Below are 17,111 nucleotides of genomic sequence, written 5' to 3' on the forward strand. Positions count from 1 at the left end.
AAATCTAGCTGAGGCGGCTTCTCCATGGTCACCAAATAGTCCTAATGTATACTTCTGCTAAACTGTATAAATGAGGAATGTTGTTTCAGTGACCCCTATCTAGACAAATTGAGAATAGCTGAATTGTAAGTGAAAAGTATAATTGGTAATCCATTGAAACTGGGGTCTCCATGATCTGCTGAGTTGAACCTAAAAGTATTTCATTACTGAATGTTCCAGAGTGTCACTTTAGACTAAGCATTAACCCCATGTCAGAATTGAAAAGAACTGACCCACAACTCAGCAACAGAGTATTGAGTAATTACTTATTTATTTATTTATTTATTTGTGTATTTTATAAAGCGCGCAGCGACCCCAACGGGGCATCCCGGTGCTAAGGACTCTGACAACCAGCTGAACAGGGTCGGGGTAGCAGTCTTAGGAGGAAAAAAGGAGGGTTTTCAAGGATTTACGAAAAGCAGGTTCTGCTTGGCAGCTGCGCAGGGCGAAGGGGAGCTTGTTCCAGTGTTGGGTAGCACAGACCTCAAAGGTTTTTCCGCCAGCGCGGGCTCGCTTAAATCGGGGAGTTTCTAAGAAAAGTAGGGAGTTGGAGCGTAGAGCCCTGGTTTTAACGTATGGGCGTAAGGTGTTTTTCAGATGGGCTGATCCGCTGCCTTTGGAAGCACGGAAGGCCAGCGTCATTGCTTTGAAAACGCATCTCTTTGCGATGGGCAGCCAGTGCAGTTTGCGGAGGTGAGGAGAAATATGATGTCTGACAGGGATTCTCTCCACCAGCCGTGGACTGTCTGTAGTTTGTGACACAGGCCGGCCGTGATGCCGAGGTAAAGGGCATTGGTGTAATCGAGATGGGATATGATTAGTGCCTGGATCACAGTTTTACGGCAGTCCTCCGGCAGGTAGTTAATGAGCCGTTTGATTGTTCTAATTTTAGCGAAGCAGGAGGCTGCGACTGTTTGTACCTGGGTGCTGAAACTGAGATGGTTGTCCCAGCGGACTCCCAGGTTTCTCACCGAGTCTTTAGGCGTGGGGGCTTGACAAAAGTCCTCTGGCCACCAAAGGCTGGAGTCCAGGGGAGAAGGTGAGTTAAAAAACAGAATCTCCGTTTTACCTGCATTAAGACGGAGGGAGTTGGCATCCATCCAGTGAGAGATGGCTCTAAGGCAGGATTTCAGCGGTTCAAAAGCGGGGGCGGAGGGGGTATCGAACGTGAAAAGTAGCTGAATGTCATCAGCGTAGGATGTGGATTTACTTCCAGTCTGAGCAATCAGCTTGGCCAGGGTGGTAAAATAAACATTAAACAAAAGCGGGCTTAGAGAGGAGCCCTGTGGGACTCCCCATTTGAGTGGTCTGGCTGAGGAAGTGAAGGGAGGGGTGAAAACTTGTTGTGTACGGTCAGACAGATAGGATGACAGCCATTTCAGCACAGAGCCGCCCAGCCCTATGTCCTCCAACCTTCCCAGCAGGATCTTATGAGAGACGGTGTCAAATGCTGCTGAAAGATCCAGCAGCACTAACACCGCCCTCGACCCTCGGTCGAGCGTCCACCTCACAGAGTCGGCCATTTCAATAAGGGCCGACTCCGTGCTGTGGCCCGACCTAAAGCCATGCTGGGAGTCGTGGAGAAGCCCTTTGGACTCGATGAAGTTCGCCAGTTGGGAGTGGACCAGCCTTTCCAAGATCTTAGCTGGGGCGGGCAGGAGGGAGATGGGCCTGTAATTGCTGGGAAGGTCGGGGTCCAAGTTGGGCTTCTTCAAGATGGGGACTTCTACTTCTACAAGAAAATGTGTATGTGCTAATAATCCAATGCGGAGCTATGTAATGAACAGAAACTAAGGACTGCAAGAAAACATAGAGAAACTACAAAGAGATTTTATAAAGCAGATCGTATTTTTCTAAACTGATGTGGCGTCCTTTATTTTCAGTGGTGGAGCGCTGGGTTACTGTGAGTGAGAATTGTAAGCACAACACATTTGCCTTGGAGTGAAGCTGTCCCTGCTCTGTGCTAAGCTACCCTATGTAGTCTGGTAACCCCAGGTCTAACAGTGTCCTTTCCTTATATCTATGATGCCTATATATTTCAATTAAGGGGATAGTACATAACGTTGTTAGATTACCACCCGAGTTCTGGATACTGCAGCATGGCACTTCAATAGGATGGAATTCCCACATTTTTTCTACTTGACAGAAACCATCTGCCAAGCCCGGAAGCAAAGGCACTTCTTACTTTGCAGTTCAACAAGTTTATGGTTATTGGATAGCTTGGTTGAAGGACGTTGAATTGCTTGACCGAGTAGTGGGTATCTGTTCGAATGTTAAGCTAAATAATGGTCATTTTTAGGTCTCGGCCTAGAGACGCGCGAGAACTATTGTAATCATGTCAGCCGCCAAAGCCGACAAAAGGAGACAAGAGCTGGGCACGCGCCCAGCAATCCTATTGGGAGAGGGAGCGACAAGTGCTGGCCACGCGCGGATTCAGTCGCGCGCACGCTCACGGCGCCAGCGTCCCCGCGCGCCGATCACTGCTCTCTTCCTGGCCGGCATCGAGAAGTTTCGCAAGGCAGTGAGGGCACTGAGAGGTAGGTGCTTGTTCAGAATGTTATGTCCTCTAATTGCATGGACTTGAGTCAGTGGTGAGTGTAGAGTGGTGAGTGCAGAGTGGTGAGTGCAGAGTGGTGAGTGCAGAGTAGTGAGTGCAGAGTAGTGAGTAGGGAGTGCAGAGTAGTGAGTAGTGAGTAGTGAGTGCAGAGTAGTGAGTACAGAGTAGTGAGTGCAGAGTAGTGAGTAGTGAGTAGTGAGTGCAGAGTGGTGAGTGCAGAGTGGTGAGTGCAGAGTAGTGAGTGCAGAGTAGTGAGTGCAGAGTAGTGAGTAGTGAGTAGTGAGTGCAGAGTAGTGCGTGCAGAGTAGTGAGTAGTGAGTGCAGAGTAGTGAGTGCAGAGTAGTGAGTGCAGAGTAGTGAGTGCAGAGTAGTGAGTAGTGAGTGCAGAGTAGTGAGTGCAGAGTAGTGAGTAGTGAGTAGTGATTGCAGAGTAGTGAGTAGTGAGTGCAGAGTCGTGAGTAGTGAGTAGTGAGTGCAGAGTAGTGAGTAGTGAGTGCAGAGTAGTGAGTAGTGAGTGCAGAGTGGTGAGTGCAGAGTGCTGAGTGCAGAGTGGTGAGTAGTGAGTAGTGAGTGCAGAGTAGTGAGTGCAGAGTAGTGAATGCAGAGTAGTGAGTGCAGAGTAGTGAGTACAGAGTAGTGAGTGCAGAGTAGTGAGTAGTGAGTGCAGAGTGGTGAGTGCAGAGTGGTGAGTCCAGAGTGGTGAGTGCAGAGTGGTGAGTGCAGAGTAGTGAGTAGTGAGTGCAGAGTAGTGAGTGCAGAGTAGTGAGTAGTGAGTAGTGAGTGCAGAGTAGTGAGTAGTGAGTGCAGAGTAGTGAGTACAGAGTAGTGAGTGCAAAGTAGTGAGTGCAGAGTAGTGAGTGCAGAGTAGTGAGTAGTGAGTGCAGAGTAGTGAGTGCAGAGTGGTGAGTGCAGAGTGGTGAGTGCAGAGTGGTGAGTAGTGAGTAGTGAGTAGTGAGTAGTGAGTGCAGAGTAGTGAGTGCAGAGTCGTGAGTGCAGAGTAGTGAGTAGTGAGTGCAGAGTAGTGAGTAGTGAGTGCAGAGTAGTGAGTAGTGAGTAGTGAGTGCAGAGTAGTGAGTAGTGAGTGGTAAGTGCAGAGTGGTGAGTGCAGAGTGGTGAGTGCAGAGTGGTGAGTGCAGCGTGGTGAGTGCAGAGTAGTGAGTGGTGAGTGCAGAGTGGTGAGTGCAGAGTGGTGAGTGCAGAGTGGTGAGTGGTGAGTGCAGAGTGGTGAGTGCAGAGTGGTGAGTGCAGAGTGGTGAGTGCAGAGTGGTGAGTGGTGAGTGGTGAGTAGTGAGTGCAGAGTAGTGAGTGCAGAGTAGTGAGTAGTGAGTAGTGAGTGCAGAGTAGTGAGTAGTGAGTGCAGAGTAGTGAGTACAGAGTAGTGAGTGCAAAGTAGTGAGTGCAGAGTAGTGAGTGCAGAGTAGTGAGTAGTGAGTGCAGAGTAGTGAGTGCAGAGTGGTGAGTGCAGAGTGGTGAGTGCAGAGTGGTAAGTAGTGAGTAGTGAGTAGTGAGTAGTGAGTGCAGAGTAGTGAGTGCAGAGTCATGAGTGCAGAGTAGTGAGTAGTGAGTGCAGAGTAGTGAGTAGTGAGTGCAGAGTAGTGAGTAGTGAGTAGTGAGTGCAGAGTAGTGAGTAGTGAGTGGTAAGTGCAGAGTGGTGAGTGCAGAGTGGTGAGTGCAGAGTGGTGAGTGCAGCGTGGTGAGTGCAGAGTAGTGAGTGGTGAGTGCAGAGTGGTGAGTGCAGAGTGGTGAGTGCAGAGTGGTGAGTGCAGAGTGGTGAGTGGTGAGTGCAGAGTGGTGAGTGCAGAGTGGTGAGTGCAGAGTGGTGAGTGCAGAGTGGTGAGTGGTGAGTGGTGAGTAGTGAGTGCAGAGTAGTGAGTGCAGAGTAGTGAGTGCAGAGTAGTGAGTGCAGAGTAGGGAGTAGTGAGTGCAGAGTAGTGAGTAGTGAGTCGAGAGTGCAGAGTAGCGAGTGCAGAGTAGTGAGTAGTGAGTGCAGAGTAGTGAGTGCAGAGTAGTGAGTAGTGAGTGCAGACTAGTGAGTGCAGAGTAGTGAGTAGTGAGTGCAGAGTAGTGAGTGTACAGTAGTGAGTAGTGAGTGCAAAGTAGTGAGTGCAGAGTAGTGAGTAGTGAATGCAGAGTAGTGAGTGCAGAGTAGTGAGTGCAGAGTAGTGAGTAGTGAGTGCAGAGTAGTGAGTAGTGAGTGCAGAGTAGTGAGTAGTGAGTGCAGAGTAGTGAGTAGTGAGTGCAGAGTAGTGAGTGCAGAGTAGTGAGTGCAGAGTAGTGAGTGCAAAGTAGTGAGTGCAGAGTAGTGAGTGCAGAGTAGTGAGTAGTGAGTAGTGAGTGCAGAGTAGTGAGTGCAGAGTAGTGAGTAGTGAGTGCAGAGTAGTGAGTGCAGAGTAGTGAGTAGTGAGTGCAGAGTAGTGATTGCAGAGTAGTGAGTGCAGAGTAGTGAGTGCAGAGTAGTGAGTGCAGAGTAGTGAGTAGTGAGTGCAGAGTAGTGAGTAGTGAGTACAGAGTAGTGAGTGCAGAGTAGTGAGTAGTGAGGGCAGAGTAGTGAATAGTGAGTAGTGAGTGCAGAGTAGTGAGTAGTGAGTGCAGAATAGTGAGTAGTGAGTGCAGAGTAGTGAGTGCAGAGTAGTGAGTGCAGAGTAGTGAGTGCAGAGTAGTGAGTGCCGAGTAGTGAGTGCCGAGTAGTGAGTGCCAAGTAGTGAGTGCCGAGTAGTGAGTAGTGAGTGCAGAGTAGTGAGTAGTGAGTGCAGAGTAGTGAGTGCAGAGTAGTGAGTGCAGAGTAGTGAGTGCAGAGAAGTGAGTGCAGAGTAGTGAGTGCAGAGTAGTGAGTGCAGAGTAGTGAGTAGTGAGTGCAGAGTAGTGAGTGCAGAGTAGTGAGTAGTGAGTGCAGAGTAGTGAGTAGTGAGTGCAGAGTAGTGAGTGTAGAGTGGTGAGTGTAGAGTGGTGAGTGTAGAGTGGTGAGTGCAGAGTGGTGAGTGCAGAGTGGTGAGTGCAGAGTAGTGAGTGCAGAGTAGTGAGTGCAGAGTAGTGAGTGCAGAGTAGTGAGTAGTGAGTGCAGAGTAGTTAGTAGTGAGTGCAGAGTAGTGAGTAGTGAGTGCAAAGTAGTGAGTAGTGAGTGCAGAGTAGTGAGTGCAGAGTAGTGAGTGCAGAGTAGTGGGTGCAGAGTAGTGGGTGCAGAGTAGTGAGGGCAGAGTAGTGAGTGCAGAGTAGTGAGTGCAGAGTAGTGAGTGCAGAGTGAGTGTGCAGAGTGAGTGTGCAGAGTGAGTGTGCAGAGTGTGAGTGAACAGTTGTGAGTGCACAGTTGTGAGTGCACAGTGTGAGTGCAGAGTGTGAAGTATGTGAGTGTGTAGGGTGAGCAGTGTGTGAGCGTGCAGGGTTAACAGTCTGTGAGCGTGCATTGTGAGCAGTGTGTGAGCGTGCAGGGTGAACACTGTGTGAGTGTGCAGGGTGAACAGTTTGTGAGTGTGCAAGGTGAACAGTTTGTGAGTGTGCAGGGTGAACAATTCCAATCCAAACCACATAATTCCATTACACACCACATGCATATACTTCATAACACATGGCTAAAAGACATTGCCATTTACAATGCCATTAGCTCTAACTCAAATAAATCCGAGACCTATTGCATTTCCAATGCTTGTTTTGTTAATGCCTAAGGTAAACTCTCTGACAGGGGGTGGGGCCCTCAATGCTGCTAATGGTATATTCTTCCCCATCTAGATTTTAGGGGGTAGGTGAGAGGGCTAGGGAGACCCAATATTACAAAAGAGGGGAATCTGGGAAGTTGGGTGTCGCATTGTGTCTATGTTTGCTAGGATTTCCTCCCAAAAGCCATTCAGACAAGGGCATTCCCACAACATGTGAACCAGTGTCCCAAGCCCATCACACCATTGCCAGCATCTGTCATCCCTGTCCGGGTTCCCTTTCTTTAGCCGTTCTGGGGTGAGATTCCAGCACGTGGCCAACTTCGTTTCAATTTCCATGCTAGCCGCGCTTTTGGAGGTGTGTCACACTCAATAAAATTTGTCACGTCACTCCCTCTGATAAAGTGACCTTCCCAATCCTCGCTCGCACTGGCACTGGGAGGGTATCTTGTTCCCCTGTTCTTCCCCTCCCAGGTGTCTATAGATCCCTGAAGTCTGGTGCTTGTTTACATTTTTTAAGAGAATTCACTTCTCAAAGCCCGTAAAATGAGGCTGTGCTGCCTCCCTCACATTCGGTTGCATCACCCATGCTGTATCTGTCTATATCTGTAGCATTCATTATCAGGGATCCCATAATACTGTTTCAGGTCATGAAATGGCCCGAGACCTTCCTTGTCAAAGAAGTGATCTATAGATCTGCATCCCATCTCCATCCATGCTGAAAATGTGATGCTATCCGTCCCTGGGGGAAACACTCTGTTTCCGACTATAGGAGAGAGAGGGGACGAGAAAGACGTCAGCCCTGCTTGTGTCGCAATTGCATCCCAGACCCTTAAAGTAGGCTTCACAATACAGATAAATATAAATTCGGCGGGAGGTGAGCACGGGGCAGGAAGGGAATCTTCTAGAGCACTGTGTTTGCTAGTGCCCTGTCCATAAACAGCCATCTCTTCTCCGATTCAGGCGTGGACCATTCTACCAAGTAAATTAGTTGTGAAGCTTGATAATTTCACGCCACACAAGGAATACCCAGGCCTCCCTCTTCAGGGGCCTGCCAGCTATGGTCTCGTCTCATCCTAGGATGCTTATTTCCCCAGATTATGGGGCCTATTACGATGGAGGATTTTTCGCATCCTCCGGGCCGGCGGAAGCCACCGCCGGCCCGGAACATGCGGAAAATCCTCTGCGGACCCACCAAAGACCCACCACCACATTAGGATGGCTGGTGGGTCCTGGTTTCCGTCCTCAGCTTTTCCGCCGCGGTTGGCTTACAACCGCGGTGGAAAAGCACTAATATGGTGACGGTGTCTCTCAGACACCGTCAGCCAGATTAGGATGGGCTCTGAAACATGCTTTTCCGTGGCGGCTTTTCCGCCGTGGAAAAGCATGTGTAACTTCACTGCGGGGGCCCGTTGCGGGCCCCCTAGGTGAAGGGGGGTTGGGGGGTGCACATGGGGGGTACCTATGGTACCCCCCTGCATTTGTATGCAGAAAGCGGCAGGCACCGCGCGGTGCCTGCCACTTTCTACATACAAATGCAATGCGTGCATTGTTAACATTTCTGCGGGTGCCGCTTGAAGCCGCCACCCTGGCGGTCACATCCTAATTGCACAGGAGGGAACTCCGCAGCCCATGCGGAGGTTCCCTCCTACTCTATGGCGGCAGACGGACTCAGGTCCGTCCGCCATCATAATGTGCCCCAAAGTTTTGAAGTGCTTTCTGAAGGGTGCCCTGTGCAGTCCGAACCTGCAAAATCTGAAATTTATATAATATTCTAGGGGAAATCATCATCTTCAGGGCGGCTATCCTACCCATCCATGAGAGTGGGTAATGTTGCCATAGCACAAGGTCGGCTTTGACTTTCACAAGTAAATCTTGATCTTTATGAGAAGCAATTTCTTGTAATGAGGGGGCAAGCTGGATGCCCAAGTTTGCCACTGAGCCCGACGCCCAGTGCATAGAGTGTGATTGGGTTAACTGTTCTCTAGTGCTTGCTGTATTTGTAAGGCTCATTGTCTGGGACTTGGCCAGTTTGATGTGACACCCCGAGACCGGGCCGAACACTTCGACCTCTTCCAGAAAGGCCGGAAGGGCGTTCCCTTGGTTCTCTAAAGCTACTAGAACATCATCGGGGTAGAGGGTTATTAGGTGCTCCTCCCCCCTGGTCTGTATGCCTGCGATCTCTGAAGACATAACACTTTGTGCAAAAGGTTCTGTGTAAAGAGCAAACAAGAGAGGGGAGAGCAGGCACCCCTTCCACGTCCCTCCACAAAACGGGAAGCGTTCAGATGTATCTGTCACTCGAATTGACACACTCCGAGAGCCATAGTTACCACTGATCCAGGCACTAAAGCATTCCTTGATTGCAAAACGTTTTAGCACTTCAATCAGGTGAGGCCAGTACACTCGGTTGAACGCCTTTTCGGCATCGATAGAGAAAAGCACCCTTTCCTGCGGAGAGCAGGTGTACTTATCTATCAAATGTAGTGTTCTCTTGGTGTTTTCAGACCATTTTCTGTGCGTTATAAAACCGGCCTGGTCTGGCTCAATCAGTCCCGGGAGCAGGGGCGCTAGTCTGTTCGCTAAAATCCCCGTAAAGAGCTTAGCATCTACATTTAAAAGTAAGATTGGGTGATACGACCTGCACTGTTGTCTGCCCTTGCCCTGTTTAGCTATAACAGTTATTGACGCCTCCTTCATAGAAGGGGGAGGGATTCCACTGACGAGATTGAGTTTAAGACTCTTGTGAGAAGAGGAGTTAATTTGCCCCAGAGCAATTTATAAAACACTGCCAGGAAGCCATCTGGCCCTGGTGCCTTGTGTGCTTGTAATTTGGAGATTGCAGATATGACTTCCTCTATCCAAATCCTCTAAATCTGACGCCTGCTTTTCAGTTAAGTGCTCAACCTTAGCCTCCTCTAAGTACTGTGGTAAATCTTGCTCTGGGAGATCATGTGGAGAGTATAACTCCTAGTAAATTGCTCGGAACTGAGCCGCTATCTCCTCGTCTTCCCCAATTGCCGTCCCATCTGGGGCCCTCAATGTTTCAACCACATTTGCCTGGCGCATCCCTCTAAGATTATTCGCAAGTAGTCGTCCACATTAATTACCCCCCACATTGAAGGAATGCCTAAGGCTCAAGATGGGATGATCTGTGCTGTCGAGGTTAAGTCAGCTAACTGTTTCCTTTTCCTTTTCAGCAGGTGCCACACCCAAGGGGCCCGGGTTCGGTGATGAATTCTTTCCAATTTCTTAACCTGCTGCTGCAGCTGTGTTCTCTTCTCCCACCTCCGCTTATTATCAGCCGAAGCTTAAGCAATTATTTCCCCCCTCCGGACCGCTTTCATGGCGTCCCAAAGTATAGGCAGAGAGACAGCAGTTGTGTCATTTAGTGCTATGTACTCGTCTATATCTTTCTCACGCTGCGGAATCACTTCAGGTCTATGCAAAAGGGTCTTGTGAAGTTGTCATCTATGAGGGGCCTGAGTCGAGGTTGGGATAGAGAGATCGAGCACAACCGCAGAGTGATCGTATAAAGAGCGTGGCCCTCTGTACCTCCGAGAACCCAAAAAGTAATCTAAGCGGGCACATGACTTGTGCACATGGGAATACAATGTGTAGTCTTGTGCGTTTGGGTGTATGGCCCTCCAGAGGTCCCGAGACCCATCCCTTGTAGCCATAGTACTTTCCCTGGACTAAAAGTCCCTGTCATTCCCAGCCTGTGTACCGATCTATCAATGTTATTAAAAACCATGTTTAAATCCCCTCCTATGAGAACTCAGCAGTCCTGTGCCGCTAACACCTTGGCTACTGCCCTGTGAATTAAGGTTTCCTAGCTTTCGTTGTGGGCGTGTATGTAGGCCAGTACTAGTGACTGGTTGCCCAATTGAATTCGGTAACACAGCAGTCGGCCCTTTATCTCAGCTGTCTTAGCCCCCTACCTTGCCTCTAAACTTATATCAGAGCAGAATCACTACTCCTGCGACCTTTCGTGACTGGGAGGAGAAATACTGCTGGGGAAATAATTTTTCTGGGTTGGAGATGAGTCTCTTGTAAAATGCAGACATCTGCCTGGGAATGCTCTAGTTAAGATAGAATTGCCTTTCTCTTAACTGGGTTGTTTAAGCCTTTAATGTTAAGGGTCAGAAACTTCAGGTTAGTCCTGGGGGTAAGCCTAGTGTGAGGCTAATGAAGGTGTATGTCCTGCGGAGTCTCTAGACTCCAGCGCCCTCGTTACTTTTCCCCGGTAAGCTATGCGTCAAGAGTGCATTGGAGAAAGTATCTTGGGGGGGTGAGGGGGGGAGTCCACAACCCATCTCCACTTTAGCTATATGGTAGCTCCACCAGGCATCAGCCAAATTGCTTGGTCTCCACATTCTGGGGTAAGTTCCGCAGGTTCAAGTCCTGATGTTTAAGCAGGTTAGGGGATAGGTTCAATGTCTGGTCAATGTCCAATTGTTGTCCCAGGGAAGTAAAACAACGTGAGGGGACCACTATGGCAACCATCTTGGGGTCAGGCAGGGGACTGTACTGTACACTGGTGGCCATCCTAAGGTCAGGCATCTGGCATTTAGAGTCAATATCCAGGACTGCGGCTGCCAGAGAATAATAAATCCATCGTGGGAACAGGCCTCCCTTGGCCCTGTCTGGACAGCAACTCGCCCGCACAAAAGTGCTCCTATCTTGGGGAACTGCTTTGCTTCACCACTGCATGGCCTGGCTTGTGCAGCACTGGGCAGGTCGGGCGCTCTCACCGTGTATGCCGATTCCCATGCTCTCGCTGTTATAGGCTGGATATCTCGCTGCAAAGGCCTCACAATGCCCCCTTTCCCGTCAACAACCTTGCAGAGTTAGCATGTCCCTGTCAGCCGCTGCCGCTCATCGTATCGGCCCTCCATGGCGGCTGCCATTTTGTGGTTGTCGGGCTCTCGCCGGAGACGCTCAAACGCTGCTCATGGAGCCGCAGCATGTCTCTGCACAGTGAGCTAGACGTAATCAGAATGGCAGTGAGTTATGTCTGCATTTATGGTGTTGGGGCCTGGACCACATTTTGGTATTTTGGGCACTTGTGAGTAGAGAGAAGCTGGAACGCGCTATTATGCGCTATTATGCTGCCGCCATTTTAAAGTCAGGCTTCTGGTCAAATATCGAGCAAATGCATTTTGTTTATTGTGGTTTCATACGTCTAGATGTTGCCATAAATGGAGTTGGGATGCCGCTTAAGAAGGCTTTTGAATGCTTCTATGCATGCGTCAATTCAGAGTAGATAATTGGAAAGGTGGCAGAGTAGCAGGGGTTTCGTCAGTTACGACAGAGTTACGGGCGCACGATGACATCGTCCACCATTTTAGGCTCAAGCAACTATGAGCGCAGCCCAGCGGTGAGCTTTTACTTTTACTGGGGTTGTAGTGTATATACATACACTGAATCGGGGTGATGATGTTGCGGTTGAAGTATGCGTCACTTAAGGAGTCCTCGCTGTTGTATGGACAATTTTTTGTCAGCCCCGTATTCCTGTGATATGCTGCATTCGCCTACCTCCGGCCCGAGTATAGAAGCATGTGTATGATATGTTCTTTTTGTAAAAATGCATTTGTGTGCATGTTGTTAAAAAAATATATACTGTTGTTTGTCAGAAGAACAGTTATGCTGTTGGTTTTGTTCTTCTAATGATGGTAATTTTGTGTTCGTTCTAAATTTTCAGTCCTGAAAAACTTCAGTAAAGAGTATGAACCCCATTTATTTTCTGTCTTCCAGTACCTGTGTCGCAGGAGAAATGGTGTGTGGGACGGAGCCCTGCCCAGGCAAGTCACTGTTTCTGCTAGAGTAGGGATGTTACACTGGTGGGTGATCACTGACTTTGGGGAAAGAATCTTGCCTTTCGATGAAGTTTGTTAATTCCATTTTTAAACAGAAAGGGATTGTGTTGATATCCCAGATGCAGTTTAATAGGAAATAGAGAGATAATCTGCTTCCAGTAACTATTTCAGCCTAGACGCAAACTCTAAGAAACTTTGGGCCATGTGTATCATACTACCGTTTTGCGAATTCCAAATAGCGAATTTTAAGGAATCGCTATTTGGAATTCGCAAAACGGTATGTATGTACAAAATCGCTATTAAATAGCGATTCTTTACCATTCCTAATTTGCGATTAGCAAATTGCTAATCGCAAATTACCCATTCATTTCTATGGGCCAGGAGGCCCATAGGAATGAAGGTGCAGTTTGCGATTAGCAATTAGCTAATCGCAAATAAGGAATTTCTTCAAGGGTGCAGGGGTGTCTCAAGAACACCCTGCTGCACCCCTGAAAAAGACATTTGGGGGCATATGGCGCACATACATGCCCTAAGGGCTTGTATGGGCGTCATATGGCACCTTTTGTTTTTTGGAAAAAAGATTTTTGAAAAGAATTCGCAAATTACCACCAACTAGAAGTTGGTGGTAATTTGCGAATCCTTAATGGCATTTTTTAAATATTTTTTGTTTGATACATTGCATTTAAGCAATCGCAAAATTTGCGATTCCTTAAGTGCAATCGCAAAATAAGGAATTGCAAATTTTGCTATTCCTTATTTTGCATCAAACTTGTTTGATACATACCATTTGTCTAATTAGCATTCGCAAAGGCCGAAATTCGCAGAATTTCGGCCTTTGCGAATGCTAATTAGCTTGATACATATGGCCCATAGTGGCATGGACATGACACGGATATGCAATGCTTACTGTGGTTAATGGAAGTGCATTGCCCCCAATGGGAGTTATTTTACTTGAGTGAAACATATAGGTGAAACCGTTCGTTTCAGTGGAAGTGTAATGCTCTCAACAGAGGCTTTTTGCCTTCATTGTAAATTTGTCACTTAAAAAATAAAACTATTGCATGTTGAGGATTATTATTACATGATCGTTTGATACCTATAAAAGAATGTGTTTTCTTTAAGGAGGCTTTTGCTCTCTTTGGAATTTGATAACTTTAATGGAAATGTGTTAAGTTTAGTAGAAGTATGCTGCCTTTAGTGGATGTGCACGTGACTACTACATGGGGTGTCCCATCGTTGTAATGGGGCTCTGCATCCACAAATGGATGTTTTCAGTCCTCGGAAGAAGACTATTCTGTTCAATGCAATTTTTTTACTCCTCTGTAGAAATGTTTGCCTCCTTCTGACATCTGTTCCCTTCCACGAAATGCTTGCTGCCAATTTGCTATACTTTGCATCTTTGGAATTTTACTAAAACTTTAACTACCACCAATCCCTGAGAGCCCAGTGACTGTTAATCATATATTAATGTATTGATTAAGGTTTTAAGAAAGTCCACCGTGGCTGTTGTGTGGTAATATTAGAGTTAGAAAGGTTACCATAGAGATGTGCCATGAATCTTCTTGGTGTGCACTACCCCTCAACTGCTGGGTCTATCTCGATTAGGGCTCTATAACTTTTTATCCACATAAGGTATCCACACCAAATCTGCTTCCTTTTTTTCGTCATCCTGGAGATTCTAAAGGATGGGATGCCCTGGAGAAAAGTGAGAAAAAAACAGGCAAAATATAGCATAATTTCGATAGTAAAAAGTGTTCTCGATAAAAGTGTCTGTTTTTTCCCTAAAAATGGCATCATCAAATGGTTTGCTGTGCTAAAGTCACCATCTTCCCAACTTTCAGGAACATGCAGAACAGAATAAAAAACCCTAATTATTTTGCCACAGTTATTGTCAAAGAGGGAGACCATTTTCCCTATTTTTTGTTATCTCAACTTACTTCCAGTTTGTGGTGGAAACTAGTGTGTAACCAATGGGTGATCCAGGAAAGCTATAGATTTCTGAAAAGTAGACACATTTTGGAACTCATCAGGGATCACTTGTGTAGATCCCTCACGGATTTCCAAATGAAACTAATTGTTGCTTTAAAGAAATAATGAAAATGAGTAGGAAAAAACTGGCATTTGTGAAAATATTTTTATCTGGAACTTTTTGCCATGATGACCAATTTACAAAAGCAATATGTCATTACACCCTCTGATGGTACTGGCTGCGGGGATATATAGGATTTTTAGATTCTCAGAGAATCCAAGGCACCCATAGGCAACAACTGCACTGCACTATACATTGGTTATCATAGTGTACTGAGTATGGGCCAATTCCTATGGTGAAATCTGCAGAGTAAAAATAGATATCAAGCATATCTATTTATTTCTAAAATGGGCATAAGTTGTGGAGTTTAGGAGCAGTAGTTATTTGTACAACTTTGAATTTGTGGGTAACCATTCTAGCATAAGATGTAGTGAGAATGTTTACATAATGGCTTCTTCCTAGACATTGACTTAAATTTGGGAAGGCACAAATCCAGTGAAATTCAATTGGAAATAACAAATGTTCTACTATTCTATACTCCCACAATCCTTCCAATAAAAATGGTACCTCACATGTATGGGTGAGCCTAGTGCCCATGGCAGAAAATGGGCCAAAATACAACATGGACGCATCACATTTTTCCACTCAAAACTGACCCTTTTTTTGCAAGGTGGGTAGCTGTGAATTTTGGGCCCTAACTCAACCAGCACCTAGGAAAACCTAGCAAACCTGTATATTTTTTAAAACTAGACATCTAGGGGAATCCACGATAGGTTTACCTGTGTGTGTCTCACCAGATGTGTTTTTACCTAGAATTTCTTGCAAGCCTCAAACTTTGAAAGAAAAAACATATTTTCCTCACCTTTCTGTGATGGAAAGTTCTGGAATATGCAGGGAGCCACAACATTCCTTGTACCCACCATTTCCCCATTATCCCGATAAAAATGGTACATCACATGTGTGGTAAGGCCTAGTAACCGCAACAGGAAACGGCCTAAAATGCAACATGGATACATCACATTTATGCACTCTAAACGGACCCTTTTTTTGCAAAGTGGGTAGCTCTGGTTTTGTGCCCTAGCTCAGCCGACACCTAGGGAAACCTAGCAAACCTGTAAAAAAAGAAAATGAAGACCAGACACCTAGGGGAATCCATGGTGGTGTGACTTGAGTGGCTGTCACCAGGGTTTGTCAGTCACCCAGAATCCCATGTACACCCCAAACTTTGACTAAAATACACATTTTCCTTACAATTCAGTGATGGAAAGTTCTGGACTCACAGTTAGCCACAAACTTCCTTCTACCCAGAATTCCCTCAAGTCTCTCATTAAAAAGGGTACCTCACTTGTGTAGGTGGGCCTAGTTCCCATGACAGGAAACTGGCTAAACACATCATGGACAAATCACATTTTTCCACCAAAAAAAACCTTTTTTGGCTGCAAAATGGGTAGCTGTGGATTTTTGGTCCAAGCCCAGCTGGCACCTAAGGAAACCTACAAACCTGCAAATTTTGTAAAACTAGACATCTATGGGGAGAGTCCAAGGTTGTGCTATGTGTGGATCCTACAACATTTTCTTACCCACTTTGCCCTGCAAACCTCAACCTTTGCCTGAAATCACTGTGCCACTTGTGTGGTAGGGCCTAGGGTCCACAACAGGAACAGATAAAACCCAGGTCAATGGGAGTCTCCTAGCAAGGGATACTATTGACCTTAGTTTGATCCATTCCTGTCACGGGCACAATGCCTAGCCACACAAGTGGTGCAGCATTTCTATTGGCACAAGTGCGGTGACGCTAGGTGGTAAGAATTTTGGGGACTCCCGCTGAGCCCGGAAGTTCCCATCAGAGAAATGTAAGGAAATTACTTGATTTCAGGCAAAGGTTGAGGTTTGCAGGGCATTGTGCGTAATAAAACCTTGTGGGATTCATTCAAGGCACACCACACTAGAATCTCCTGGTTGTCTCGTTTTTAAAAATGTGTGTAGTTAGTAGGTTTCCATGGGTGGCAGCTGAGCACACCTTCAAATCCCGCGTCTACCCCTATTGTCGATCTTTCCAAATAGCACTTTACGGCCTTTTGTGTTAAGGTCTCTTGGTCCACCCACACAATTGAGGTACCATTTCTATCTGGAGACTATAGGGAATGCTGTTTTGTAGGAAATGTGTGGCTTCCCACAGATTCCATAAGTTTTCCTCACAGAAATGTGAGGACAATGTGAATTTTTTGTTAGGGTTTGAGGTTTGGAGGGCATTGTGTGAAAGAAAATGGTGTTGGATGCATGGAAAGCATGCCACCTTGGACTTCTCTGAAAGTCTAGTTTTCAGAACTATCTGAGTCCGGTAGGTTTTTCATGGTGGCAGCCTACCTCAGCCCAAAAAGTGCAACTGTTCACCATTGCAGGTGGGACGATATTGGGGATTAGCGATACTCTCCTGGTCCATATGTAAAAATAACATGAAAAATAATGAAATGTCCTCTTGTTTGCTGTTGGGATGGAATACTTTAGTCCACAGGAGAGCAGAAAGGCTGTTGAGGTTTTTAGGGGGAGGGCGGGGCCTGATGTTAGAATGGGCAAGATCCACCCCATTATTGTATTAAAAACTATATATATACCTGTTAGACAGTTGGATTTCTGCCCCCCCCCGGGCAAACTGGGGCACACCTTCTTTCTGCCGGGGGGGGGGACAGGTTGGCTCTTTTGTGGTGGAGTGTGGCCAATGCCAGAGTTCAACACTCGCACCACTTTCTGTTGCCCCAAACATAAAATCCCTGGTGTCAGGTGGATTTTTCGCCCCACCGGCAAGTTTGGAGGACCTTCCCCAATTGGGGTAACCCTCCCATTTGTTCCTTGGGGGGGCTGAAAGACACTATTGGCCCCCCTCAGGCAGAGGTTTGGCTCAATGCCAAGGTAAGTTGCTCCATCCTTATGTTTCTTTTAGCACCATTTTGAAGTCCCTGGTGTCTAGCGGGGTTTTAACCCCTGGAAGGGGGGTGGCAGATTAGGGTGAATATTCTATC

General features: G+C 47.0%; 1 protein-coding gene across 1 annotated transcript in view; it reads left to right on the forward strand.

Annotated features, from left to right (window-relative positions):
* Window positions 1-17,111, forward strand: part of LOC144784018 (SCO-spondin-like) — a 1,726,865-nt gene that overhangs the window by 898,094 nt on the left and 811,660 nt on the right. Inside the window, exon 69 of the mRNA XM_078662721.1 lies at window positions 12,001-12,047. Within this exon, the coding sequence (XP_078518847.1) occupies window positions 12,001-12,047 (47 nt within the window). The remainder of the gene's footprint in view (window positions 1-12,000; window positions 12,048-17,111) is intronic.

Source organism: Lissotriton helveticus, chromosome 10, assembly GCF_964261635.1.
Source record: "Lissotriton helveticus chromosome 10, aLisHel1.1, whole genome shotgun sequence".
NCBI lineage: Eukaryota > Metazoa > Chordata > Amphibia > Caudata > Salamandridae > Lissotriton > Lissotriton helveticus.